The sequence below is a fragment of the Diaporthe batatas genome (assembly GCF_019321695.1).
Source record: "Diaporthe batatas strain CRI 302-4 chromosome Unknown Contig00004, whole genome shotgun sequence".
In the NCBI taxonomy this organism is placed as follows: Eukaryota; Fungi; Ascomycota; class Sordariomycetes; order Diaporthales; family Diaporthaceae; genus Diaporthe; species Diaporthe batatas.
The window spans coordinates 2,371,556-2,395,993 of record NW_025408551.1 but is presented as its reverse complement, the minus strand read 5'-3'; the positions used below and the strand labels follow the sequence as shown (position 1 = coordinate 2,395,993).

The 24,438-nt window shown below is 54.8% G+C and overlaps 9 protein-coding genes across 9 annotated transcripts; 2 read left to right on the top strand and 7 right to left on the bottom strand.

Moving 5' to 3' along the window:
• Window positions 1–122: 122 nt before the first annotated feature.
• KVR01_004466 (uncharacterized protein) lies at window positions 123–1,232 on the bottom strand (the record flags this gene model as incomplete). Its single annotated transcript, XM_044786445.1, has 1 exon — window positions 123–1,232. The coding sequence occupies one exon, from the start codon at window positions 1,230–1,232 to the stop codon at window positions 123–125; it is 1,110 nt and encodes a 369-aa protein (XP_044646630.1).
• A 1,697-nt stretch (window positions 1,233–2,929) lies between these two features.
• On the bottom strand, window positions 2,930–5,373 carry KVR01_004346 (uncharacterized protein). Its single transcript, XM_044789031.1, has 2 exons — window positions 4,805–5,373; window positions 2,930–4,750 (listed from the first exon to the last, which is right to left on the bottom strand). Exons 1-2 carry the CDS (start codon window positions 5,197–5,199, stop codon window positions 3,331–3,333), a joined length of 1,815 nt encoding a protein of 604 aa, XP_044646510.1. The 5' UTR covers window positions 5,200–5,373; the 3' UTR covers window positions 2,930–3,330.
• Window positions 5,374–7,554: 2,181 nt separating this feature from the next.
• Window positions 7,555–8,539, bottom strand: KVR01_004024 (uncharacterized protein; the record flags this gene model as incomplete). The annotated part of the gene is made up of 2 exons (XM_044786505.1): window positions 7,555–7,866; window positions 7,910–8,539. 2 exons carry the CDS (start codon window positions 8,537–8,539, stop codon window positions 7,555–7,557), a joined length of 942 nt encoding a protein of 313 aa, XP_044646188.1.
• A 2,421-nt stretch (window positions 8,540–10,960) lies between these two features.
• On the bottom strand, window positions 10,961–12,757 carry KVR01_004337 (uncharacterized protein; the record flags this gene model as incomplete). The annotated part of the gene is made up of 3 exons (XM_044794218.1): window positions 10,961–10,976; window positions 12,018–12,272; window positions 12,318–12,757. 3 exons carry the CDS (start codon window positions 12,755–12,757, stop codon window positions 10,961–10,963), a joined length of 711 nt encoding a protein of 236 aa, XP_044646501.1.
• A 2,094-nt stretch (window positions 12,758–14,851) lies between these two features.
• KVR01_004715 (uncharacterized protein) lies at window positions 14,852–16,475 on the bottom strand. Its single transcript, XM_044785602.1, has one exon. It carries the CDS (start codon window positions 16,105–16,107, stop codon window positions 15,403–15,405), a length of 705 nt encoding a protein of 234 aa, XP_044646879.1. The 5' UTR covers window positions 16,108–16,475; the 3' UTR covers window positions 14,852–15,402.
• Window positions 16,476–17,455: 980 nt separating this feature from the next.
• KVR01_004296 (uncharacterized protein) lies at window positions 17,456–20,839 on the bottom strand. The gene is made up of 4 exons (XM_044785755.1): window positions 20,729–20,839; window positions 20,398–20,670; window positions 19,978–20,337; window positions 17,456–19,915 (listed from the first exon to the last, which is right to left on the bottom strand). The coding sequence occupies exons 1-4, from the start codon at window positions 20,758–20,760 to the stop codon at window positions 18,913–18,915; spliced, it is 1,668 nt and encodes a 555-aa protein (XP_044646460.1). The 5' UTR covers window positions 20,761–20,839; the 3' UTR covers window positions 17,456–18,912.
• Window positions 20,840–21,193: 354 nt separating this feature from the next.
• On the top strand, window positions 21,194–21,913 carry KVR01_004062 (Arf family GTPase ARL3; the record flags this gene model as incomplete). The annotated part of the gene is made up of 2 exons (XM_044786619.1): window positions 21,194–21,242; window positions 21,324–21,913. 2 exons carry the CDS (start codon window positions 21,194–21,196, stop codon window positions 21,911–21,913), a joined length of 639 nt encoding a protein of 212 aa, XP_044646226.1.
• A 221-nt stretch (window positions 21,914–22,134) lies between these two features.
• KVR01_004085 (exosome non-catalytic core subunit RRP45) lies at window positions 22,135–23,108 on the bottom strand (the record flags this gene model as incomplete). Its single annotated transcript, XM_044793932.1, has 2 exons — window positions 22,135–22,864; window positions 22,945–23,108. The coding sequence occupies 2 exons, from the start codon at window positions 23,106–23,108 to the stop codon at window positions 22,135–22,137; spliced, it is 894 nt and encodes a 297-aa protein (XP_044646249.1).
• A 362-nt stretch (window positions 23,109–23,470) lies between these two features.
• Window positions 23,471–24,319, top strand: KVR01_004128 (uncharacterized protein; the record flags this gene model as incomplete). The annotated part of the gene is made up of 2 exons (XM_044786253.1): window positions 23,471–23,580; window positions 23,644–24,319. 2 exons carry the CDS (start codon window positions 23,471–23,473, stop codon window positions 24,317–24,319), a joined length of 786 nt encoding a protein of 261 aa, XP_044646292.1.
• Between the last annotated feature and the right edge of the window lie 119 nt (window positions 24,320–24,438).

Below are 24,438 nucleotides of genomic sequence, written 5' to 3'. Positions count from 1 at the left end.
ATTACCAGTCCAGGCCGTCTTGTAAGAAAGCTCGCCTTCAGGTGATGGGAGATATTGAGGATCCAAAGATCCGTGGCAAGGATCACAACCACAATCAATTTCTGTTTAGCGCCACCTGCAACCTATGCTGTCACTCCACCGATCTCGCGGGAGAACTCCGGGCTGAAAGGATAATAGATATAACCGCTCTTAGTTTTAGGCGCGTAGAATGTCTCCCTGTTGTAGGGGTTCGGAATCAGACCTTTTCGAATCCTAAAAGGCAGATCTGGCGTGGAGATGAAATATCTCCAAAACATGATGACGATGTTCTTTTCCGGGAATTCCTTGTCAACCACCTGCCTCGCTAATTCCGGCGTGAAACCGCCCGCCACAAGCACGGGTCCATCGAACTCCTTGAATGCGAAAGCCAGGCTTTCTGAGCCCTCAGAGTCTACGTTTCCATGCACCCTAGACTCAATGAGGTGGACGTAGGCTATGCCCAGCTGGTTGACCCGCCGAATAACGTCCGTGAACTGCGGGACGGGATCATCCATCCTCATGTGGTTGTAATCACTCCACGGGCTGAGGCGAAGTCCGGTCCTCTCGGCTCCCACGGCATCCCTTACAGCCGTCACAGCCTCGACAGCAAATCGGGAGCGGCGCTCCACGCTGCCACCGTACTCGTCATTCCGATTATTGGTGCGGTCTGAAAGGAACTGATCGATCAGGTACCCGTTGGCTCCGTGCAGCTCAACACCATCGAAGCCAGCGGCGATGGCATTCTTGGCAGCTGTGGCGTAGTTACGCACCCTGGCCTGGATCTCGTCGGTGGTCAGGGGAGTGGGCCGCCGCTCGTCGTCCAGTCCAATGTCGCCAGAGCTGACGATCTTGATCCCCTCCGCGGCGGCCACGTCCGCATAGACGTCGCGGCCGAGAGCCCAAAGCTGGCAGAAAATGTAGCTGCCTTTGGCGTGCACAGCGTCTGTGATCTCCTTCCACGCGTCGATTTGATTCTGGTTGTAGATCCCGGGGGCATTGGGGTGGCCACCGTCCCCTGGAGATATAAAAGTACCCTCAGTGATCAACAGAGTTCCGGGGACCGAAGCTCTTTGCTCATAATAATCTTTGACAAACTCCAGCGGAACATGATCGTCTGATGCTCGGTAGCGGGTCAGGGGGCTTAGACCCACGCGGTGTGACAAGGTCAGGTTGCCAATCTTGAGCGGCTCGAAGAGACGGGAAGTTGTCGACATAGTGACTGATCAGGAAAATTTTGAATGTAAGTAACTTTGTAAAAACCTTTGCAAGCGGCTTTTGTCACGTAGTTAGAAGTCCTCGAGAATTGTCAACTCTGATGTTGCACACAAAATCACCTGCATTTAAATACCCGTTGACTTGGCTGTGTTAAAGCCCCTCTAAGGCTGGTATTTAATCCGCATTCATCAGCAGAATTGGAAGCTGCCTGATTGATAATGCAGGTTTAAGCAAGCGAGCAAGCGAATCAGGAAGTGTCGAGTCGTCAGGTCAACTCTGAATCCCGAGGGCCGTCTTGGCACACATGCTTTACTGCAGTTCCTTTTCGTGCTCTGTGGCTTCCAGCAATCGTTTCGAGCGGTTGATGCAACTACTTCTTCATAAGACATAGGCTGGATGTAACACGAAGATAAGGCAGTATCCATCGTACGACTGCTGCATATTGGATCTGTCTAGTTTCGAAAAGAAATGGAATCAAGACGCAACGAATAGGGTGTGCCAGGGAGCGCTTACTCACAGCCATGAGGCCGTCGTTCCATCTCGGCGCTAGCAATAAATGTTTAGTGATCAATGCCCAGCCACATTTCAGCCGACTTGGAAAGCAAGCTGCTTGGTCATCACTGGAGGAATATCGTGGGGCTTTGCCTAGACAAGACCTCACGTCTGCAACTATACTGGTTGATAAACAACAGGGGTGTGACGGGCGTATTTTTCGATTACTGAACGCAGTGCCGAATTAACGCCTAACAGCGACTTGCAGCGAGATGAGGCACCACTACGACTTAGATGGCATGCAGCATCACAACCCAGTCCTTAGCCATCATAAATGGCTCTCTACGAGACGGATTTCCTATAAGGTGACCTTTTCACCACATTGAATGCAGACTAACAGCTCCCACATCTAATACGATCACCCGCGCACCACTCAGAAGGCACATCTTCCATTATAATGTCGTCCCCATTCAAGAACATTGTCATTATTGGCGCATCTGGCGCCATAGGCAGCGTCCTACTCGAGGCCTTCCTCAGCACCCCCTCAGTAGCAGTCACAGTCCTCCAGCGGGCGTCCTCCACCAAGATTGTTGCTCCTCCATCAGTTCGCGTCGTGAACGTCCCGGACGACTACCCCCACGACTCACTTGTCGCCGCCTTCAAAAGCCAAGATGCAGTCATCAACTGCGTAACTACACTCGCCGTTCGCACCCAGCTGCGGATCATCTCCGCCGCTGTCGAGGCGGGCGTGAGGCGCTTTGTACCCTCCGAGTACGGCCTCAACAACAACAACCCGGCCGCACGCGAGCTCTGCTCCGTCTTCCGCGAGAAGGGCGAGGTCCAGGACTACCTGCGCACGCTGGAGGGTCGCATGGAATGGACGTCGTTTGCGGTGGGGATGTGGCTCAAGTGGAGCGCCACACACGAGTTCCTCGGCATGCACCTTGCGCAGAAGAAGTTCGTCTTCTGGGACGACGGTGAGGGCTTGTTCAGCACGACGACGGAAGAGAATACGGCTCTTGCAGTCGTGAATGCTCTTACCAAGAAATGGGAGGAGACGAAGAACCAAGTTGTCTGGCTGAGCGACTTTGCCATATCTCAGAAGCAATTGCTAGAGGCCATTGAGCGATTCACTGGGGAGAAGCTCGAGACGGAGGTCATCGACTCGGAGTCGCTCATCCGGGAGAAGCAGGCAGCGATCGCGGCTGGGGATGGCGGGGCCATCTACTCACTGATTGAGACTGGTTTCGTGACGGGAAGATATGGTGGACATCTGGAGAAAGAGGGAAACATAATGAACGACCTGCTAGAACTTCCGCAGCGGTCATTTGATGAGGTTGTGAAGGCTGCTATTGAAGCCGTCAAGGCGCCATGAGACGGCGCTGGCGAGACGTTGGGAATTGGAATAAGATCGTCCGATTACGCATTATAAACCTTACTTAAACATAAACTCATATTCTGTGTAAGCTTCATGTCTCGTAATCCTCGCACCTCGCATTGCGGTTGTCAAGAAACTCCAGATGCACTTTCTCTTCAGCTCGAAACGCCCTATATTCCTAACAGTACTGCCGCGATCGATTCGACCCTCACATCTCACAGGAAGTTTCACCCTATGGGACCTCGTACGAAAGGCCCGGTTCCTTGACTCGGTGGATCCATCAGTGGTAGACCAAAGGCGCGTGCGTGCAGCACCTGAGCAATGCCAACATCACGTCTCGCACCGTAACTGAATATTTCCCTGACAAGCTCCTGATTATCAGTCCTGGCAGCATACTCCAAGAGGGTCTCTCCATTAGAGAGCAGTTGATTCGGGTCGAGGCCGTTCTCGAGTAGAAGGGGCACGAGACTGAGGGTCCCCCGCTCTACTATGAAGCTGACGACGGACTTCCCCCACGCATCACGGTCGTTGGGTTTAGCGCCATGATTGAGAAGGGCTTTGATCACCTCCTTTCGAGCGTCCGCCTCCAGCTTGTCAGATTTGGCCGCGTTCATAAGCATGCTGGACCCCACGAGGTCTTTGGCGTTTGCGTCGGCGCCTCGTTCCAGCAACGTCTTGACGACGTCGATGCGCCCCCTCGTGAACGCCTCAACTACCAGGGGTAGACCAGTGGCTGTTGTGGCGTTAACATTCGCACCGTACTCGATCAGGAAATTGAGTATGTCATCCTTATTTTCCTGCAGAGCGAGGATGATCATTGGGCAGCCGGTCATGTCGCTGGCGTTGACTGAGCCGCCGCGCGACTGCAACAGCTTCAACATCGCCAGATTGTTTGCCGAGTAGGCGTGATGAATGGCAGGCCGGCCGTACAGGTCGGTCGTGTTGGCCTTGGCCCCGTGGTCCAATAAGAGCTGTACCATGTCCACGTCGCCCTTGTCAATGACGTCCAAGAAATAGGCATGCCCATACATATTCTTCTGGTTCGGTTTGCATCCATGTTGTAGGAGAACCTTCGCCATTTGAAGGTCCCCAACCGAGGCCGCCCAGAAGAGAGGAGGCATCTTCTTTGCCGAGTCTTTCACGTCCTTCGACGCTCCAAGCTCCAGTAGCTCGGTAAAGACAGGAAGCTGTCTGTTCTCGATGGCCACGACAAGGGGTGTCTTGCCATCTTGATTGCGTCCGTTGATATCCGCCCCATTTGAGACGAGCGCGGTGACGTTTTTGATGTCGCCTCTGGCGCACGCCTCACAGAGAGCCGCGACGAGAGGCTTCGGCTTCTGACGGAAAGAAGCAGTCACAGCCCTGAAGAGCTCCACCAGATTCTTTGGCGGCGCGCTTTTGGAAGATGATGGGCTTGCAGTGGACGGTGCGACAGGTTCGGGTTGTTTCACATCCGACACATGTTCAGATGTGTCCTCGTCGTAGGGCGGCGGTGGTTCGTCATCCAAGGGCGGTGGTGCCTCACTCTCCATGCCAGAAGGGCCAGTTTGGCTGGAGATAACGGCCATGAATGCAGTGTCTGCGATTCCTATCAGTGCGCGATACTCTGGGCCACTCAAGAGCTTGTTCTGGCCATCCGTGGTTTTCCTGGACCAATCAGATATTCATCAACAGCAGACTCCCCACGGCTAGAATTCTTACATCTCGAGAGCTTCTACCAAGCTCTCCATTGCCGAAGTCTCGAGACTTGCCCAACTACTATATTTGGACAACAGGTCCTGGCTGATCGGGAGCAGACGAGTCTTGGAGACAGCGGTCCCTTCTTCCACGATCGCCTCAGCCGACGCACATTTCTCAAGTCGGTCTTTGATTGCGTTTTGGAGATCCTGAGAAATGGGCTCCGTGCCGCTCAGCTTGCTTCCCAGCTGCAATGCCGCTTCGCCTAGCTCCCTCAGCTTGGCAGACAATTGGATGAGCGGGGAGTCGCTGGCGTGCCGTTGTGCAGCACTCTCACCGATACCAGCCGCTGCCGAGATCACACGATCGTGGATGCTCTGACACCGTGCTGAGAGTGCCGCAGCTGAGAAGGTCGACATTGCGGGACTTGCAAACGTCAAATATAGGAATGACACGACTTCTGTGGGGGTGAGACATCAGGGTTCATGGTTCCACATGTATTCCAAGGGTCAAGAAACATAGCATGAATGCGAACGGTCTGGCATATAAGAGTGAATTTCAGGCAGCCGAAGTTGGTGGCGCGGAGGATGCACGTGGTCAGCTGCTAGAGGCGCAGCCCAGCCACTAACCACGACTGGGTCGGGCATATGTACGTGAGCACGTATTCTTCGGTTTGTTCGTTAGTGATTGGGCTAATCCACCCGAAATCGATATATCATGCCTTGGTTGTGAGGTCATGTGTCCAGGATGCAGCACAACTCAAATGTTATTACCCTTCAAGGAGTGTGATGAAATGTGGTGAGGCTTTCTTCATTTATTCATGTGGCTTAGAACAATTGAATCAGCAGATCTCGCTTGCCACCGAGGCCAGCTATTGAGTCATTCTGTCAGTGATGCAGACAAATGTGGTTCCATGTGCGGGCCCCTGCAACATACATCTCTGGTGCCAGTTTGCAGTTACTGTTTGACCTCTCCTTGCAAGGCCGCAACAATGAGCTTTCTGTGAGCATGTTGGACAATGCTTGAAGCGACTTCATCTTGATGTATTGAGCTTAAAAATGATTCTCTCCTTTGCCGCTGCAATTGTGTGGTATTCCGGGCAAGCCGTTGGCATTCAAATTCTTGTCCCCCCGAAGATGTCACTGCCAGTGACATTGGTCCGCTGAGTTGACTTCGACCTAGCAAGATCGATGTAGTCTAAGGCATATAAAACGAATTAATAGCTATAAACGGCTGGAAATCCATGAGAGGCCCGGTAAGAAGCAAAACAGCTAGCTTCTACGTATAGAGAATAGTGTGTTCACCCGAGCGTGAAGCCGGCTCAGTAGGCTCAATCCTTTTATATTTATCAACCTTTTCTGTGCCCACAAACTGATTCTTGCAGCTTGCATCCATCACCAGCCACTGTGTTGACATATGAAAATGAAAGGGCAATCTTTCTCGGGGACTAAGCATATATTAGGTTTTATTCTCATGCCTTCTTGGAGATATTGCACATGTGGGCTGAGCATTTCCATTATCAGGCCAAGCTACTATTTGAGAGGCCAAAATCTGAACAAAACCTATTGTTTGCCTGAAGTTGAATTGAGGCAATTTTGGGCTCGCTCACTATTTCATCACGCAGTCAATTAACTGCCAGTTACCCTAGGGTAGGCAGACTCCTGAAGTCTCACCAAAACCTTTGGCAGAGGATCGTGTGAGAATGTCCAACACAATTTACCGATGCATTGCTGAGTCTAAACTTTGCTCAATGAAATCTGGAGACATAGCCATATCTATTACATATAGTTAATAATCCAATGGTTCTCAGGGTGAGCGAAACTCATCAAGTCGTCCCACGGGGCGTCATCATTTTCCGAGGGCCCAGGTAGTCTCAATAGCTTCTGCCCCACATCTCAGGCCCCCACACCGCAGCAGAACACAATTCGCACTCTACTGTTGGCCGCAGCGGGTCCCCGAGCAAAAAGTGAGGTCCTAGTGGATCAATCAAAAAGGTTCGACGCCGGCATGATTCGAACATGCGCCTCCGAAGAGAATAGATAACTGGAACTCATCCAAGATGCTTTCTAGTCTATCGCATTAGACCACTCTGCCACGGCGCCAACTGGCGTCAAGGCTAATACAAGTCATTATGTAGTTACGTTCAAACCGTGTGAAATCTAGATCATGGACATTAATGAAAACAAGAAGAAAAATACTCTACTCTTAGAACCTATAAGCTTATTTTTAATATATCTATTATTATTAATAATTTTTACTTTTTTTATATTAATTCTTTATTTATTAAAATATTTAAAGTAATATATATCTAGTAAATATACTAGATTAAATAAAGGAGGTAAGTTTAGATATATAGGACCTAACTTATTAGTATTATTCTTAGTGTCCAGATGTCATCCCTGCTCACATCATACACGGAAGATGAAATTTCGCACAGAAACATTTTGACATTAGAGAGTACTTACTCACTATGGCGCAAGTTGTGAAGGAAGCATTGATCAGAGAGCGTTACTTGGATCATGCAGAGTGGATGTCATCCCAGGCTTTCGGAGAGGAGCCTTCAACCGTTGAACATTCCAGGGCACATCCATGGCCCCATCTTCAGGCACCGTTTTACATGTTACCTTACTAAAAACATAAAAAGTACATTTCAAGTACCAAAGTCGCTCAAGCAGGGAGATAGCTGGATGTTGAAAGCACTGTCATCGCATTTCCTTCGCTAATGGCGCATGCCATATGATAGTGGTCTTTTGTCTTCTACCTGTGTTTTTCTATCAAAGGCCTCGATGTATTCTGATATTGTGAAGTGCCTGAACTGTGTCCTCGTTCACTTCCAATTTAGCACCTAGTCTTATTCCCCGGCTGATATACGCATCATTTGTGAGCCAAGACGAATAGATGAGGAACGATGTTGGCAGGAAGTTCGCATGCTCAAAATCTATGATAATCAGGCGGCTCGATAGGTCTTCGCCGCCCTCCATGATGAAATTCTCCAGGTTCATGTCGCCATAGCAGAGCCGCAGGTCTTCCGAAACCAGGTCTATTGGCGGGTAGCCCGGGTCCGTCTGTATGTCATTAGTATTGTGCTTTTAGTGAAGGGTTTCAACTGGGGAGTTCTGTCGGACTCACCCTCTCATTTTCCGAGTTGATCCAGTCCTGTAAATCTTCCACGCTCCCATATTTTCGTGGCGATTCGGGCTCCTCGCGACCCCAGACGAGATTTGTGGCAATGCCGCCTCCGTAAGGGCCTGGCGCTGCGTCTTCGGGTGGAGTCAGAGAGTACAGAAGACAGACAGCCTCAATGATCCGATCCTTATACAGGCATATCTTGTTCTGCTTCTCTTCCTGGCTCATGTCGCTGGACTTTAGGATCGTGGATTCGATATCGTCTACAGAAATGCCTTTGGCAAACTCCATGACGATCAATCCGTATTTGAGCTTATTGATTCTCGTGTCGAAGAAATCGTATACAGCGGGAACGTGAAATCTTGCATTTGCGTTTTCGTCTTTGGCGATGCACTCGTGTGCCCACGCCTGAGTTTTTGCCTGCAATCGCATGCGTGGGACGTCAAGGTTGAACTTTATCCAAATGCGATCCTCGCCAGGCGGCAGGTGTCCCTTGGTACATTGGAACCCCGTCGGCATTGTAAAGCGGTCGGATGCGCTGCGTTGTTCAAACGAGTCGAGGTAATCAGAAAGGGCAGCGATGATCTCGTCACGATCAGGCTTCCAGCCGCTGATCAGTTGCTGGTCTTCCATGATGAATGATCAACATGTGTCGTTGAGACACATATTGGTTGATGTGTGTTGGCGACCTCGTGGGTGGATTGTTGACAGTGTCAAGGAACTGGGCAGACGGGAAGATTCAATTTACTCACTGGCAGTGATTGCTCAGTCAGACGTGCATGTGAGCTTCTGTCTAGGGACTGTTTTATTCGTTAGGTGCACAGGCCTTTTCACAATAACCATGTCTTACATATTATAGGGGCCGTGTATATACCTAACTTCTCTATCTAAATAGAGTGCTTATAATGACATTAATAAATGCACTACCTGTTTTTTTGATACATATAAAGAAGTCAGCACCAATTTGTCCTTGATTGTAAAAAAAACAATGGCCCGTGCACTCAACGAATAAAACAGTGGGGGGGAGCAACTCTCGTTTTTCCCGGACAGCTGTTGGTGTTGCACAACGGCGGCAGCTGGAAACACGGAATAATGGGTCCAGTCTAAAAATATGGCTGTACTGGCATTCTGCTAAATTTACCGGCCTGGTCCACCCAAAGTGCTAATCACCAGCATGCAGGCCACCGAAACGGCCCCGGCGAGCCTGTGCCTCCCTCACCCGGGTGGGACGTTGAGCGCCTCGCGCAGCGATGATCGTGCACTCATCGCGGCACTTGCCCGGGAAACAGCCCCAGGCCCATCGGCTCCAGGCTGCCTGCGACCAGGAGGAGGCACAGGCGGCCAGGTACTTCCTGCTCGATTCCTACACTCGTGGTCCAGCGCTCTGAGCCAGCTGGTGGCCAATCATTAACTGTGGCAGCAACTGGCAGTACTTGAATTGTCTGGCTTTTAAAAACAGACAGCTGGTCAAGCTCCACCATTGCGGCGTTTCGGCCGCGACCAGTTCCTAGGCCATCTTTCCCCTCAGCATGGTCCGAGTTGGTGACCCGGGTGTTGAAATTCCAATTTTAGTTCATCAGTGGCCACTCCACTCTTCACAATGAACTTGAGTGGGATGTCGAATGGGACTGTCCGTGGCCCAGCATGTCGTCTATAAAGCAGCGAGACGGTCTGTCCTAATTGCAACTGGATTAAACCAAATCGCAATCATTGTTCCAGGGACAAAACTTGTCTATCACTAGATTCAGAACGTTATATTATACCTTCATATATTGCATCATTATCCACTAGGAAAGCATTCTTGCTCTACCAAGCCGGGAAACATCACCTCCGCGAATATGTCTAGCAGCAAGAACCCAGCTAAAAATTCAAGGTAGGGAAAGGAGCCGGCTCCTCTCATAAACACTATAAGAGTAGAGTTAGAAGTATTAATATATAGAGTAAAGATCACTATAGTTATAGTAGAGGCTTTAAAAGTTAGATAACTTAATACTATTATAGATTTTAAGAAGGTAGTAATAAATAAAAAGAAGAAGAATTAAGTACTATATCTAATATTTAATTATCTATAAGTTCTTTACTTATATAAATCACCCTTTTTATTAATACTTTTATTTTAATAGAATTATATAATATTTCTATAAAAATATAAACAAGGTCTATTAAAGTATTTAATTATCTATTAAGTATATAGGATCCCTAAAGTATTAGAATCTAACGTTAAAGGTAATAGGGAATGGGGAGCAGACATTAAGAAGCTTATATGTTTCTTTCAAATTCCATGTCTTCCAGCCGACCCGGACTGTACAGGAATTTATAGATGTGGCAACACCTTTACTGCCATTCGAATACACGATTGTAGCCCGAACACTGGCACCAAAGTCGGACACAGCGTCAGCGGGACGAGGTCGCAATGCCGGGCAATCCGGGCGGGGCCAGGAGTTGAGGCAGCATCCTAATGGCTGCCGCGATTTCACGTAAGTTCTGCAACTTGCCGATAGTCATCATGCGGTATCTCTAATTTTAAATGCTAATCATATGCAGTGCTCAATTCTTCTACCATCTCCATCTTCGTGGCTTCGTTGGCTGGGAAACTTTTCTAGCTGAGGCTGCTTCGAAAGACTACGATCCGATCCAAGAAACTGAGGCCTTCCATCACATTATCGGCTATAGATATAGCTCTAAACGTGTCGACAAGGCCCCAATCGCGATAGCCAAGTTCAGAAATGGCTATACCCGGGTTGAAACTTGCACGGTTGCACTAATCATGCGCCCCGATGCTGGTCAGCTTCAACAGGAAGGAAACTACACGGTGGTGCTTCCGTACCAGAATCAGCCGCCTGCTGTGAAAACATTCAAAAGTGGTTCCAAATAGTTATTAGGTGGTTTTCTTTTAGAAAATGTTGTCAATCGAGTTGGCAGGGGGGGCCACAGCAGGTCTGTGGACCGGGTTTGTAGGGTGGGTGCAGATGCCCCGGTGGCATAGAGTATCAAATACAAGTACAGGTTTTCCCACGCATTCCCACAAAAAGGCTAGGATAGCTCTGTGGATGTCTAATCTTTGGCGACACTAAGAGATGTGAATTCACAAAGCCCTACAAGCTTCATTTACACATTCACATTGGCTTTTACAAGAGGAGAGCAGAGCTTTGCACCTAGAAAAGAGGGTGCACCTGTATAAGTATATCCCGATACATATGTTACCTGTAAGTCCTAGACGGGGATCTCCTATAGGATGAGGGCCTATTAGGCCTCACGAAGAGCACTTGAGCCCGACGACCGCTGCTTGGGCTGCGTACTAGAGCACTCGTCAATATCTCTAAGCATCGATCATGTAAGTTCCAAGCTAACAGACCGGTAAATGCAACGCGTAAGTCGAATGTTCATAGTCATCTCCTTAGATTCAACTAATCTTTCACATTGTGAAATAGTGGCCTCTATGCTAGGTACCTGTTCCGTGGCTTATAGTGGTCATATAACTGAACCGGCTTACATTAATGCAGGCATCACAATTGATCGGCGTCAAAAAGGGGGGGGGGGTTCCATGTGATACACTGTTACGCACCCGGGCCTGATCGTGTACCAGATATCATTGATACCTCTAGCGTGAGAAGTTGATTTTACATGATACCTGGCGGCTCGACCAGCAGCACTGGAGCCGTAGTGCGTTCACGGGTACGGCCGAGGCAGCAGTGACGCATAAGGGAAATCAATTCTTTTTGACGCAAGAATACAACTGTTGTGGAGCAGCTCTAGGCTAGCTCTGTGAGACACGGATGGTGCACCTAATTTGTTTACAATAATTTGCTTTCCAAAAACCACGTTAGTAGCACGTTCATGTACGTATTTATTAACAAAAAGGGTCAACTTTCTTCAACATAGCGGACACCCGAGCAAAGCTCACTGGGAACAAATCCCCTACGGTGCCGAGAGTATTTCATCCACAACGGATTTGACGACTTCATCCAGACTCTCCGGCTTCAGACCAAGCCGCTCGGGATCCAGAACCTTGGCCTGGTAGTCACCGCCATTCCCCTTGCCGAGGGTCAGTGCCATCAGAAGCTGCTGCCCCGCAGCCATGCCCGCGCCGCTCGCCATCTTATCCTCGCACTCCTTGACCACGTCCTCGCTAGGCCTCGCCGACACAGCCCAGTCGCTCTCCTTGGTGCCGGTGGCACGCATGGCAGCCGCCCAGATGTCCCGCTGGGTGATGTGGAACGAGCTAAAGTACACCCAGTCGTTCCTGAACTTGGCAAGCTCGTCCTCGGGCCACCCCAGGACGGCAGCGAGGCTCTCGCCCACGCGCCTCAGGGTGGTGAAGTTGGTCTTGGTGTCCCCGTCGTCGTACAAGGCAGCCGTTTTGGTGCTGGCGTCGACGCCCAGGCCGAACGCGCCGAGGCGCATCACGTACTCGAGCCAGAGCCCGTTGACGACGCCGATCCACGAGCTGACGCCGAGCTCCTCGACCAGCTCGCGGTAGGGCTGCTTGGCCTTCATGAGGGGCATGTGGTCGTTCAGCGGGGCCTTGGGGTCCGCGGCGAACTCGCAGGGCACGATCCAGCGGACGTTGGCTGCGGCGGCGGCGCGGAACAGGTGGGTTTGGACGTCGTATGCGCCAAAGGCCAGGGCGGCGATGAGGACGTCTTGGCCTTTTAGGGCGGATTCCAGGAAGGCCTCGTCGTTGTAGTCGCCGCGGTGCAGGGTCACGTTTTCCGGGACGGTGACGGTAGAGCTGGAGCGTGTGATCACGCTCACTTGGTGACCCGCTGCCACGAGGGCGTCCAAGATGTGTTTTCCGATATTGCCCGTGGCGCCGACGAGGGTGACCTTGCGGGTCTGTTGGACGGCCATGTTTGTTGAGCTCAGAGGGTTGCGATTTGAATAATGCGTAAATTGATGTTTCGACTGCTTGCTTGCTTGGTCGCTTGTGAATGTGGTCCTGATCTCGCGACTCCCTCAAAGGATTGGAGCCGAAGTGACGATTACTTATAGCAACTGCTTGTCGCACCGAGCCCAAACATACCAGTTGTCGCTTCCGGGCGAGTTCATCGGCATGTGAGCGACTCGGCGCAATTGCATGTGCGGCGACTAGTCCAATGAGCCCAGCTAGCCCTATTTTTGTCACAGAGACGCGACCCGGAGCAACATGATGGCTGGGTTACAAAGCAGGCCGGGAGTTCATGCCCGCTTACATATCATTCGGGCCGTGCAGTCTGTGAGCGCATTCCTCCGGCAGGACTCGGCGGTGTTCAGCCCCGAAACTAAAACCCCCGTTCCAATTTGTGTCTAGCTTTTGAAGACAGCAGAGTATGACCCGAAAAAGTACATGAATTATTACAATTCTATTCTGGTGGGGCCTCCGTATCTGCTGATAGCGAGACTCGTGTTGTTGACGCTCTCGAGCGCCGAGCTTCATTGGCACAGAGCAGGGTCACCTGCTGTTCCTACCAATGGCTTCCGCTGATAGGAGTGCAATGATTTATGCATGCCCTTCATACAAGACAACTGCATAGACTTATGCCGTCCGGGCATGTACTTGTGGTTCTTATCTTCGTGCCGGTGCAAGCCCTTGCGCCTGATTCTTTGTGATGATGAGGAAGAGAGAACTTGAGGTTTCGCAGAGATTGAACGGAATAAAGCGGCCAATCTGGCCGTCAGGCAGACTTACGCGCTTACGGCTCTGATCATCTCCTGCTGACATGTCATGAAAAAAAGAATGACACTCGGAATTTGGTGAAACAAGACATAGTACATACTAAGTACCCAGGCGGCCCCATCTATTGTTGCTTGTAAGCTATTGAGCCAGACTAGCGTTGCCCACGACTGATACTTGTTTTCAATGTTGCGATCAAGCATGTTGGAGAGGCTGAATTCTTGAGCCAAATAATTCATCTCCTTGGAAAGTAATATGCTCAAGTAGCGACAGGTCGCTTATTACTCGTTGAGCTTCTTGGTCCCATCGAGGTGCCCAACGCAGCCTGCCCACTGTCAACCAACACCCCCCCTTCCCACATCGCCCTTGATCCATCCCACCGAGTGGATGCGTGCCGACGACCCTCCCCGCCCCTCCCGCAGCCCAGAGCTCCAGAGGAGGCTCGACACGGGTCCGGCCCTGCCGCGCACCCGCGTCCTCGGCGTGGACCCAGGCTCCATGCCGGGCAACCTCACGCGCCTGGGGCCGTGGTACACCCGGCTCCTCATGTTCAAGCTCGTCATTCCGCTGCTGGCGCCGCTCACGGCGTGGCGGCGGACGTGCTCGCTGGCGCGTTCCGGGGCTCGCCGAAGCCGCGCCCATTCCCCCCCCCCCCCGGGGAGGGTAGTCGCGCGCCGAGCAGATGACGGCTGAGGCCCAGGACGTGAGGAAGAGGAGAGGCCTTGGGTTGAGACGGTGGGGTATACGCGGCTGAAGGAGGGCGAGACTATTTTGAGGAGTTGGGCGTAGGAAGCGGAAGGTATATTGGATGCTCTCGTCGAGACGGGGGGCCATGGGGCCGACGCCAGCTGCGAGCGCGGATTTGTTCCGCGCAAGCCAGGTTGGTTTGCTATTGAGACAAAATGCTGGCTTGGTCTCATTGACGCCGACATGTAGCTATTGTATGCACACTGGGCCGGCAGCAACGAGGGTCTGAAAGGCTTGTCATTAATGTGTCAAAATTGAATCCAGACTCATCAGATGTCGCTCTTGGGTGACTCAATGATGGATTGGGCCATTTTGGCCAAGGCTTTGTTCGGTACACCCTGCCTGCTCATTGGTTTTTTGATTAAACACATCAGCGTCACATTTGCTCAATGGCGAGAACATAGACTTTAAGACCTTGCCCCAAGCTTGGCAGCTGAATGCTCAACAAGGTCGCAGTCGAGTTGTTTGGAGTCCCTATTGTGTTCTAGACCAGGGTTCTGGTCACAGGACCACAGTGCATATCATATTCCTCGACAGTTCCGAAATTGGTGTAATTAGCTTTTCTATTGTCTTTTTGATGTAGCAATCCAAGACTTGCAATTCGTATTCTGACGAACATTGCAGCGTGTTTGGTAGGGTTCTAACTTTCCTTGTATAGACCTGCCAGGCACAATATTAGGTCGCATCTTTCTATGGAGATCAACCAAACCGATCCCTCGCACGTAAACCTTCGTAAACCTTCCCAACTAAGCGGATCTTTTTCTGGTCCCAAATAAGCCTCACATGTAAGACATGAAATGTATCCCAAACCGCAAAACCACGCCCATCCCAAGGGCAGCCATCCAGCGCTTGGTGTGTGCTCCCGCCCCCGTGCCCAACCCAGCTCAGCCGTCCATGCAAGATACCGAAAACGCCACCTCCCCGATGCAAGGGGATGTTGATAAAAATCCTGAAACCCACAAAAAGACCGAAACATTGGATCCATCAAAACCTGATCACGACGCCATCCATCTCACCCCGACCCACCCATCCCCCAACGTCCTCCCCCAAAAGCCAAAAAATGAACAAGAAAAAACCAAAAAAACCAAGCCCGCGATCATGAGCTCTCCTCGGCAATGCGCGCCTCGTCGGGCGCCACGGCAGCGGAACTCATCCGCCTGTGGTGCATGCCGCCGCCGCCAACAAGGTCGTCGTCGTCGTCAGCGCCCCAGCCGCCCACGCCAGCGCCGGTGCCGGCGGAGGAGTCGATGCTGCACCGGGGGCTGATGCCAGAGAAGCTGCTGCGGCCGCCGCGGCTGAAGCGGCGGCTGCGGCCAAACTTCATGGTGAAGGTGCCCAGCATCTCCTGGTGGCGCAGGTTCTGCTCGGTGAGGGGCCGCTCGCTGGGGTGCACGCGCTTGGGGAAGGCAGACCCGAACGGCCCGCCGCCGCCGCCGCCGCCTCCCCCGTTGCCGCCCGACCGCTTGAGGATGGACTTGGGCGGGGAGTCCCGCTTGGGCGAGGCCTTCCTGCTGGCCCCGCCCCCCGAGTCGCCGCTGCCGCTGCCGCCGTGGTCCTTGGCGCCGCTGCTGCCGCCGTGGCGGTTGTGGGAGGCGTGGGAGCGCCACGAGGTCATCTTGGACAGGTTGCCGGTGAGGCGGGACGAGGTCTTGGACAGGGGGACGCTCGGGGTGGGCGACGTGCCTGCTGGCGGGGCTGCTGCTGGCGGGGCTGTGTCATCGCCGTCGTCGCTCCGTGCTGTTGAGGATGAGGAGGAGAAGGACTTGCGCACCATGCGGTGCCAGGTGTCCCGGATCGCCATCTGGTGTGTGCGTTTTGTGCGTGGGTGTGTTTGTGTGGGTGCTGCTGAATATGCAGTTCGTCCGCTATTATGCAGGTTGAGTGCGCAGGATGATGACTCGCGCCCTGCTCTGGCTCAAGCTTCTCTCTGTGGATTTGTCGGTTGGATTTGGTGCGAGGGGGCAGTCGTTTGTTGCGAGTCCAGCTGTTTTCTCGGCCCAAGAGGGTAGGTGGGTAGGTAGTTAGGGCTGGAGGGAAAAGCTTGGTTGCCAATCGAGTTTGGATCTTGGACTTGGGCGATGAACGGACGGACCAGAGCTGGCGTTGAGGTGGACAAAGAAATCAAAGAGACGGACAGCAGGCGGACAGCAGGCGGACAGCAGGCGGACAAGCAAACGGGCCCGGCATCGCGGGAGGAAGGCGTCTGTATGTATAGATAGATAGACAGGCCGTAGACTCGAAACTCATGGGACGGAGTACACCTACCCCATACTACCCCCCCGTACTGCGCTACTCCCCCGTGCTCCCACACACCCACCCACACGAAGGTACCTGGGTACCTGGATACCTGGGTACTTGAGTAGCGTAGTGAGCCACTGGGGCTAGGGAAAGCCGCCGCTGCCCACACCACACCCACACACACTCCCTCGCTCATGCCCCAATTGGGCAGAGGCTTCGTCCCGATCGGGCATTGGTGTGCCTCCTGCCTTGGGCCCAGAGCCGCTGTTTCGGCCGCTCGTCCAGCGTCGTCCCTGTCGTCGGTTGTCCCTGCCTCCCCTCTGTGATGTCGCCTGCTCACTGGAAGACTGGCTGGCTGGCTGGCGGGTCAGGACTCAGTCAGGGCTGGGCTTCTCTCGCCTGTCTCGCTCCAACATCGGCGCTTTCTCCCAAAGCTGGGGATTGACAATCCACATCTACCCACAGTGGGGTAACTCTCCTCCTCGGCCTCTTCCAGTCTCGACCAGCTTCCTCACTGGGGGCCGGGGTGGACCCACTTTGCTGGGGGGAAGCGGCCCAGTTTTACAGGGGAGGACCTAGATCACACCCCAGACCCGCCGATCGGGGGTGGGAAGCTCACCAGGGCCTAGAACCAAGGGTTCGAGGTCGGCAGGTCGGGCTGGGTCGGCTGGGTCGGCCAGTGCTGCCACCCAGCCAGCCAGTCAGCCTGCGTGTGGCCCGAGCGCAACGTCATTTACGGGGCCGCCGTGGCCCGTGGGCAGACACATCCTGCCCAGCCAGGCCTGCCAGGCCCTGCCTGCACATCCTTCTCGGTACATGCGGTGGTCTGGCCGTCTGGGCATTTTCTTAAATGCCTGCAACGCGTGGTTTTTTCGTCCCTATGCTCGCCGCAGAATCTACTGGACAGGCGTCTTCTGCATCATGACAAGCTCATATCATAACATAGCTCTGCATGCAAAGTTCCCATGGCTGCATACATCGCCAACCCCCCAGGCATAACCGTCTCCTGACCTCTCCTGCTGTCTCGTCTTGACAGCTGCCGTGTGACCGCGTCAGTACGCGATCTCTGTGCCACCCGCACACAACGACGAGACACACACACACTCACTCACACACATATGCACAACGCCCCAAGGGTCCCCAATCCCACACCGGGGGCCTGGCAGGCCTGTCTCTCTTCTCGTATCTCCTTCCTCTGGCCGCCTCGGTACCACCCACCGAGACCAACTGACACAAGAAAGAGCCACGGCCGGACCCAAGCCATGGTTTTTGCCCCCCCCCCCCCAACAGATACAAAAGCCACAGCCGCTTTCCCGCGATCCCCCCGCCCAGGGCGTTTTTGTGTGATCGTGGAGGCATCGAGATACTTGAACATACCATCATCGCAGGATGAGAGGGGGCAAAAAAAAAAAAAAAAGAGGAATCCAGCGTCGGATTGATTTATTGAACGGCGCATCCGCGACGCGTGCGCGAGATTTTTTCCCCTGCTTTGCTTTACTTTCCTCTGCATGACATGTCTCGGCCACGCCCACTTACTTACTTACCTTGCTCTGTCAGTGGGCGGGCTGGTCTTTTTTTTCCTGCGCTACTGTAACCCCCCTTTCGCTTTGTTGCGATGGTGTGAGAGCATATGCGGGTGTAGGCGTGGGTGTGCTCGGCTTCGGTTTCGGCCGTGTACAATACACACATACACACACACACACATGTAGGACATCCCCGGTCCCCCCCTCCCCTGGCGGCGTGGGGTCTTGGAGTGGCAGAAATTTAGGGTAGTCTACTACTGCAGTCTGGATGGGGATCACCCTTTCCAGGGGCGCTGTTCTGGCCCCGACACCCGTCCGTCAGCCTAACTTCGGAATCGGCAAACTTTGACCAGCCTTGGAAGCCTTCCCAGCGTTGCATTCCGAAGGCACGGAAAGCATATGTGCCGTAGTAGGGTAATTAATTTTAGTGCAAGGAAATCATGTCCTAATAGTCTAATCCATGGGGCGTCGACCCCAGACGAGCCAGGCTGCGCTGGTTCAACGACATCTTGCGAAGACTGTCCACACGAGCGCTCCTCCTTAACTGCAGATTGGCTCATCGTAGCTCATCAACGGTGCGGGAATCCTCAATAACTTCACACTAGGAAATATTAAGGGGCCAGGCCGTGTACTCCCTACTGCACGCTTGGACTACGCACCAAAAAAGAACGTATGGTGGTAGTATCATCCCGCCATGACAAAAATATGGCTGACTGCCCATCCCACTGCAACGTCGGGTCCCCCCCTCCAGCCCCATCTCACGATAACAATAATAGTGCCCATGTCGAGAGGTTATGTCGAGAGACCATTTCCCACCCGACCCGGGGAAATGACCAGGCCAAAGCTCAACGGGCCAGGCACTCACCACCAAAGACGCCCGCGCTGCCTAGGCCCAACCCGCCCAGCGCGGTCAGGCCCCAGGCCACCGCGGCAGCCTCCCAGTCCACCTCCGGGCTCGGCAGCGAGTCCCCCTCCGCGCTGTTCCTGACCTCCTCCGCCGAGGGCTTGTACGTCTCGTCGCCTGGCTCCTCCTCCGGGTCATGCTTGACCTTCCTCGGCCGGCCCCTGCGCCGGGGCGCTGGAGCTGCCGCGCGGTGGTGATGGTCGTCGCCGTCCCGGCTGGTCACGCTGCTGACGCTGGGGACCCGCGCCTTGTGCTGCCTGCCGCTCCGGCGGACCGACCCGGACGTGGATGCCTTGTCGTCGTCGTCGTCGTCTTTGTCTGTTGCCTTTTCTTCTGAGATGTGCCCGCCGCTGGCGGCGTTGTTGGTGTCCTCGTATAACGGCACGGCTGAGGTGAGAATGTGGCTTGCCCTGAGGGACCGCACGGCGGCCCAGATCCCGAGGCTCAAGCCGCTCACGAGTACATCGTAGCCGACGGCCGCGACGACGGGGTGGTCTGCCATCGAGCCCAGGAGCTTCCCCGAGGCTGTCCGCGCTCGCTCCCACCTTGATCGCTCCTCGATATCCCATGGCAGCAATTTGCTGTGGCGGTGGTAGTGCGAGTCCGGAAGATTGTACCGGAGGCCAGTGAATGTTGTAACGCCGTGGAGTGCGAGACTCAGGAACGACATCAGCCTGAACAGGTCCGTGAAGGCGGAATCGGCCTTCTCGGGATGGGGGTGGACAAGGCCCCATGAGACGGGTGCCAGGCTCTGCAGGATCAAGGGAGCAAAGGTTAGGCCTCTCGCTGCGGCGACGACGCGGTTGAAGGTCGGGGTGGCCGCCGCATATGGTAGGTAGAAGATTCCTGCGTAGCTAAGGGCGATGGAGAGCAGGAAGACGCCTGGCTTCAATGACCAATTCTGGGGTTTGGGGGGCGATATGGTGTCACGGACACGAGTCCATCTGCAGAGGAAGCCATATCAGTACAGTGAACAGCTTCTGGCCCGCATTTTTGTTTCATTTACCTTGTGGTTGGCTTGTCCACAGCGGGCAACGGCGTCGGCGTCAAAAGCAAGGCCACGTAGAATAGGTTCTGCGCGAACGAGAGGCTGACCAGGTGCGCGAGACAGAGGAAGGCAAATAGATTCGGAATCCTGCGCCTCATGCCCTCGATGGCCAGGAGCACACTCCAGGGGACCATAGCCAGGTCGATCTGCTGACCCCACCAGAACCGCCGCGCCTTCTCGGCGACAATCTCGAAGGCGTCCTGGTAGATTGGCGTGTCTGCCAGCCAGCGGATTCTGTAAATTGCTAGCTCCGTGGCATTCGGTTGGCCGGTATTCGTCAAGTTGGTGGTGACATTTCCAGTGACATCATCCAAGATGCTGAGAATCAAGAGTCAGTTCGTCGAGTCTTACACATACGAGCTCACAAAGGCGACTGACCTGGTTTGGGCCTTGGGCAAATAACCCCTGGCATCGGCCCAGACTTGGTATGAGAGCTGGGTGTAAGTGTAAGCAGAGTAGATGGCGGTGCCGAGGCTCAGCAGGGCCAGCCCGGAAAACAGAGGCACGAGCTTCCTTCTTCTGTCCTGGCGCAACCTGACATCCTGGGCGGGAGATAGCGACTTGTACGAGTGGGCGAGGCTGCGCGCGACACTGAGGGTGAAGTAGATGGCGCTCGAGGCATGCAGAGCCACGAGGGCTATGCCCGTGTAGCTGTTACTGAATCAGTGGCGTGCAAGGGTGTCGGTGCCCGTAAACGGAACCCACTCACCTCAACCTTGGCTCCAGTGGAACGGGAGCCATGATCACGACCCTCTCGGACGACAATGTTGATGTAGCAATGAAACGGAAAATGACCTGGCGCACAGGGCTTGGTCAACAAGAGACGCGACTGAAAGCTGCATATGACGTTGCGGGCTACCAAGCAGGATCGCGTGCCCTTGTGGTAGGGTAGGTTGCACGAATTAGGAAGTCATGGATGTAGAGGGACTTTGGGACACTGCAGGGAGACGGGCGAAAGTCATGTAACGCTACTTCCACCTGCGCCAGGGGCTTACATGTGGTAACTGCCAGATGGGCCATACCCCTGTCAGTGCTCAGAGCACCCCGCGCTGAGCTTCTTCAGTGACAGGTTGCCGCATCTGCAGTGCCTGGCACCCTGCATCATCCCTATCCCGCGATCGATTGTCTGGCATCAGACTGTGGTCCCCGGAGGACCTCAAGTTGTTATTCTACAATGTATCATCTGGCCAAGGGTCTCTACCTGCTGGCGACCAGCAAGGAAGGTACAACATCTTCATTTACTAACAAATCCATGCCCCCCGATCCCTACAGCCAGCTGACCTTGTCCCCTGGCGGTGGTGCAGAATACTCGGTGATCCTCCTCGGTCTCGACAATGCCGGCAAGACCACCTTCCACGAGCAGGTCAAGGCGCTCTTCCTGCCCGACGCCCCCGAGCCCAAGCTCAACACGGTCCCCACCGTGGGCCAGAACGTGTCGACCATCTCCCTGCCGGACATGTACGTGAAGCTGTGGGACGTGGGCGGCCAGCTGTCGCTGCGCAAGCTGTGGCAGAGCTACTACGCCTCGTGCCACGCCATCATCTTCATCATCGACAGCACCGACATCGGCGACGGCCGCCTCGACCACGACCAGACGGGCCGCCTGGACGAGTGCCGCCTCGTGCTCGAGGACGTCCTGCAAAACAGCGAGACCGAGGGCGTGCCGCTGCTCATACTGGCCAACAAGCAGGACAGGGAGGACTGCGTCGAGGTCGTGCGCATCAAGGAGGGCCTGGTCAAGAAGGTGTTTGAGGGTGAGAAGGCGAGCAGCATCCGCGACTCGAGGGTGCTCCCCGTGTCTGCGCTGACGGGCACCGGCGTGAGGGAGGCGATAGAATGGGTGCGGTCACGGGTGAAGTGGAACAAGGAGTCTAGGCCGCCCGTCATGCGGTGAGGCTGTCCTGGACATGGCATATTACAGGTTCAGAGGCGGCAAGGCCGTCCAGGGAGAGGGAGACATGGAGTTCAGGCGTTGCTGGTTGGGTCACCACACAAGCCCGGGGCTGGTAAGCCTGTTGTTGTTGTTGTTGTTATAGAAGTCTTTTCAATACCAACTGTTACTGAGTTGCATAGCCAAGGGAAGCCAAGGGAATCCAAGGGGTATCACGATTTTGTCTAGACCTCAACCTGCCTCTCATTCTCTGCCGACAGCTCCGCCAGCAACCCTCCCTTGTCTCTGCTCTTGGCATCCTCCGCGAGCTTCTGGTCCACCAGGGTCGAGAACTCCTTGGCCTTGGTTAGCGCGACGCTCGCGCACTGCAGCAGCGCCACCGCGTCGACGGGCGTCCCCCCGAGCTTCGCGATCTGGCAGATCTCGCCGTGCCTGTTGAGGCTGATGGTGCAGCTGCCGACGCGCACCTGCTCCTCGGTCCAGTCGGCGTCGACCAGCGTCGTCTCGGCCTCGTCGCCGTAGAAGCTGAAGGTGACGCAGAAGGGCGAGTGCAGCCAGCTCAGCGGGACGGGCTCCCTCTCGGCAGGCGTGTAGACGGTCAGCACCTCGCCCTCCATGCTGGTGTCGGGCTTGCGGAAGTGCCGCAGCGAGGCCACCACGGCCAGGCACGCCGCGTCGACCAGGTTGCCGTCGTGCGACAGCACGTGCAGGTCCACGCGGACCGACCACACCTTCTGCCCCGCCACCAGGCACAGCGACTCGACGTCCAGGGCGCCCGACCGCCGCACCGTCTTCTCCAGCGTCCGCGACAGGAGCACCTCGGTCTCGGTGGGGCGGTTGACCTCGAAGGCGGGCGAGGCCATGGGGCTGAGCTCGGTCACGATGTTGAAGACGCCGTCGAAGGGGCGGTCGGGGTAGGGGACTGTGACTTCGGCCGATGTTCTGGCCAGGACTCTGTTGTGAGACAATTGGTGTCAGCGGGCGATCTTGTGCTGTTGCGGAGATTGCACGGCCTTCTGGGATGTTCATCTTACCTCGTCTTGCCGAGCCTCACCTCGGCGGCGCCATACTCGTCGCCAAAGCTGAGCTCGATCGGCCTGTAGTCGTCGAAGCCGCGGTTGTCGAGCCGCAGGTGTTCTTGAAGTGCCTGCGTGACAAACGCCTTCTCGTTCAGGGACGGTTCTGCTTCACGGGGCATCTTGATTTCCGTGCTGGGCCAGAATCCTTCAGGTAATACCTCTCATACCTGAGGCCGCGGCCGGTGTCCAAGCTTTGGCGCAGCTGGGCTCTGGGGCTCTTTGCTCTGGGCCTGCAGAAAGTTTTGGGCCGGGGTGATCTCATAGCGGCGGACAGAGCATAATTAATTCTGCCGCTAGGCGGTGGGACTTTCACCTCCAGAGTTCCACTGCAGGGGTAGGGGGGCCCAGGAACCCAAGAGTTCGGCCGGCGGCGCGACTGCAACCTTCAAAGACAGACACCCGCCAACAACTCCAAGAACACAACGCCGCAACTCAACCTCATCCTCCCGCAACCGTCGCTCCTAGTTCTGCGGCTGGCAACATGACTACCGCCCACAGGCCTACCTTCGATCCCGCTCGTGGCAAGGAGACCCTCCGTGGTCCAGCCTACCACCAGCGTCTCCTGCCCGCACACACCCAACTCAAGTTCCGGTAGGCCAATCAATACAGCTAGTTCTTCTCTCCTCCTCTTGCCCAACTAACTCACACCTGCAGAAAACCAGGTCAAGGCGGACGTGCCGACCGTGACACCCGTGATCTGCGCGCGGAACTCCTCGCCGCGGAGCAGGCACACCACGCCAAGCTGAACGGCGGCCCCCTTCCACCAAGCAACGGCGACGAAGACAGTTCCGAGCCCACGCCCGCCAGCCGAAGCGCCAAGCACGCCCTCGAAGCCGGGTCGGCAGCAGCAGACGACGACGGCGAGGACCCAGAGGCAAAACGGCGGCGGATAATAGAAGAGACACGGGACATCGACGCAGACGACTCAGACTCCTCATCCTCGGAGAAGGATGACGGCGGCGACGACGATGATGATGACTCGGATAGCGACTCGGACAGCGACGACGACGAGGCAGAACTGCAGCGGGAGCTGGAGCGGGTCAAGCGTGAGAGGCAAGAGAAGCGCGAGCGGGAGGAGCGGGAGAAGGCCGCCGCGGAGGCGGAGGAGCGCGAGAGGGAGATCGCGAGGGGGAACCCGCTGCTGAACAACAACGGCGGCGGCGGCGGCGGCGCAAAGACCGATTTTACAGTCAAGAGGAGGTGGGACGACGACGTCGTGTTCAAGAACCAGGCGAGGGGCACGGAGGACAAGAACAAGAGCAAGGAGTTTGTGAACGACCTGCTGCGGAGCGACTTCCACAAGCGGTTCATGAGCAAGTATGTCAGGTAGTGGGTCATGGACCGTGGGAGTAATGCAGGGAGGACAGCACGGCCGATCTCGACGTGTTATGGAGCTCCGTCCGACAGGCACTTCGGGGGTGGGCCTCAATTATGAACTCATGCTGGGGA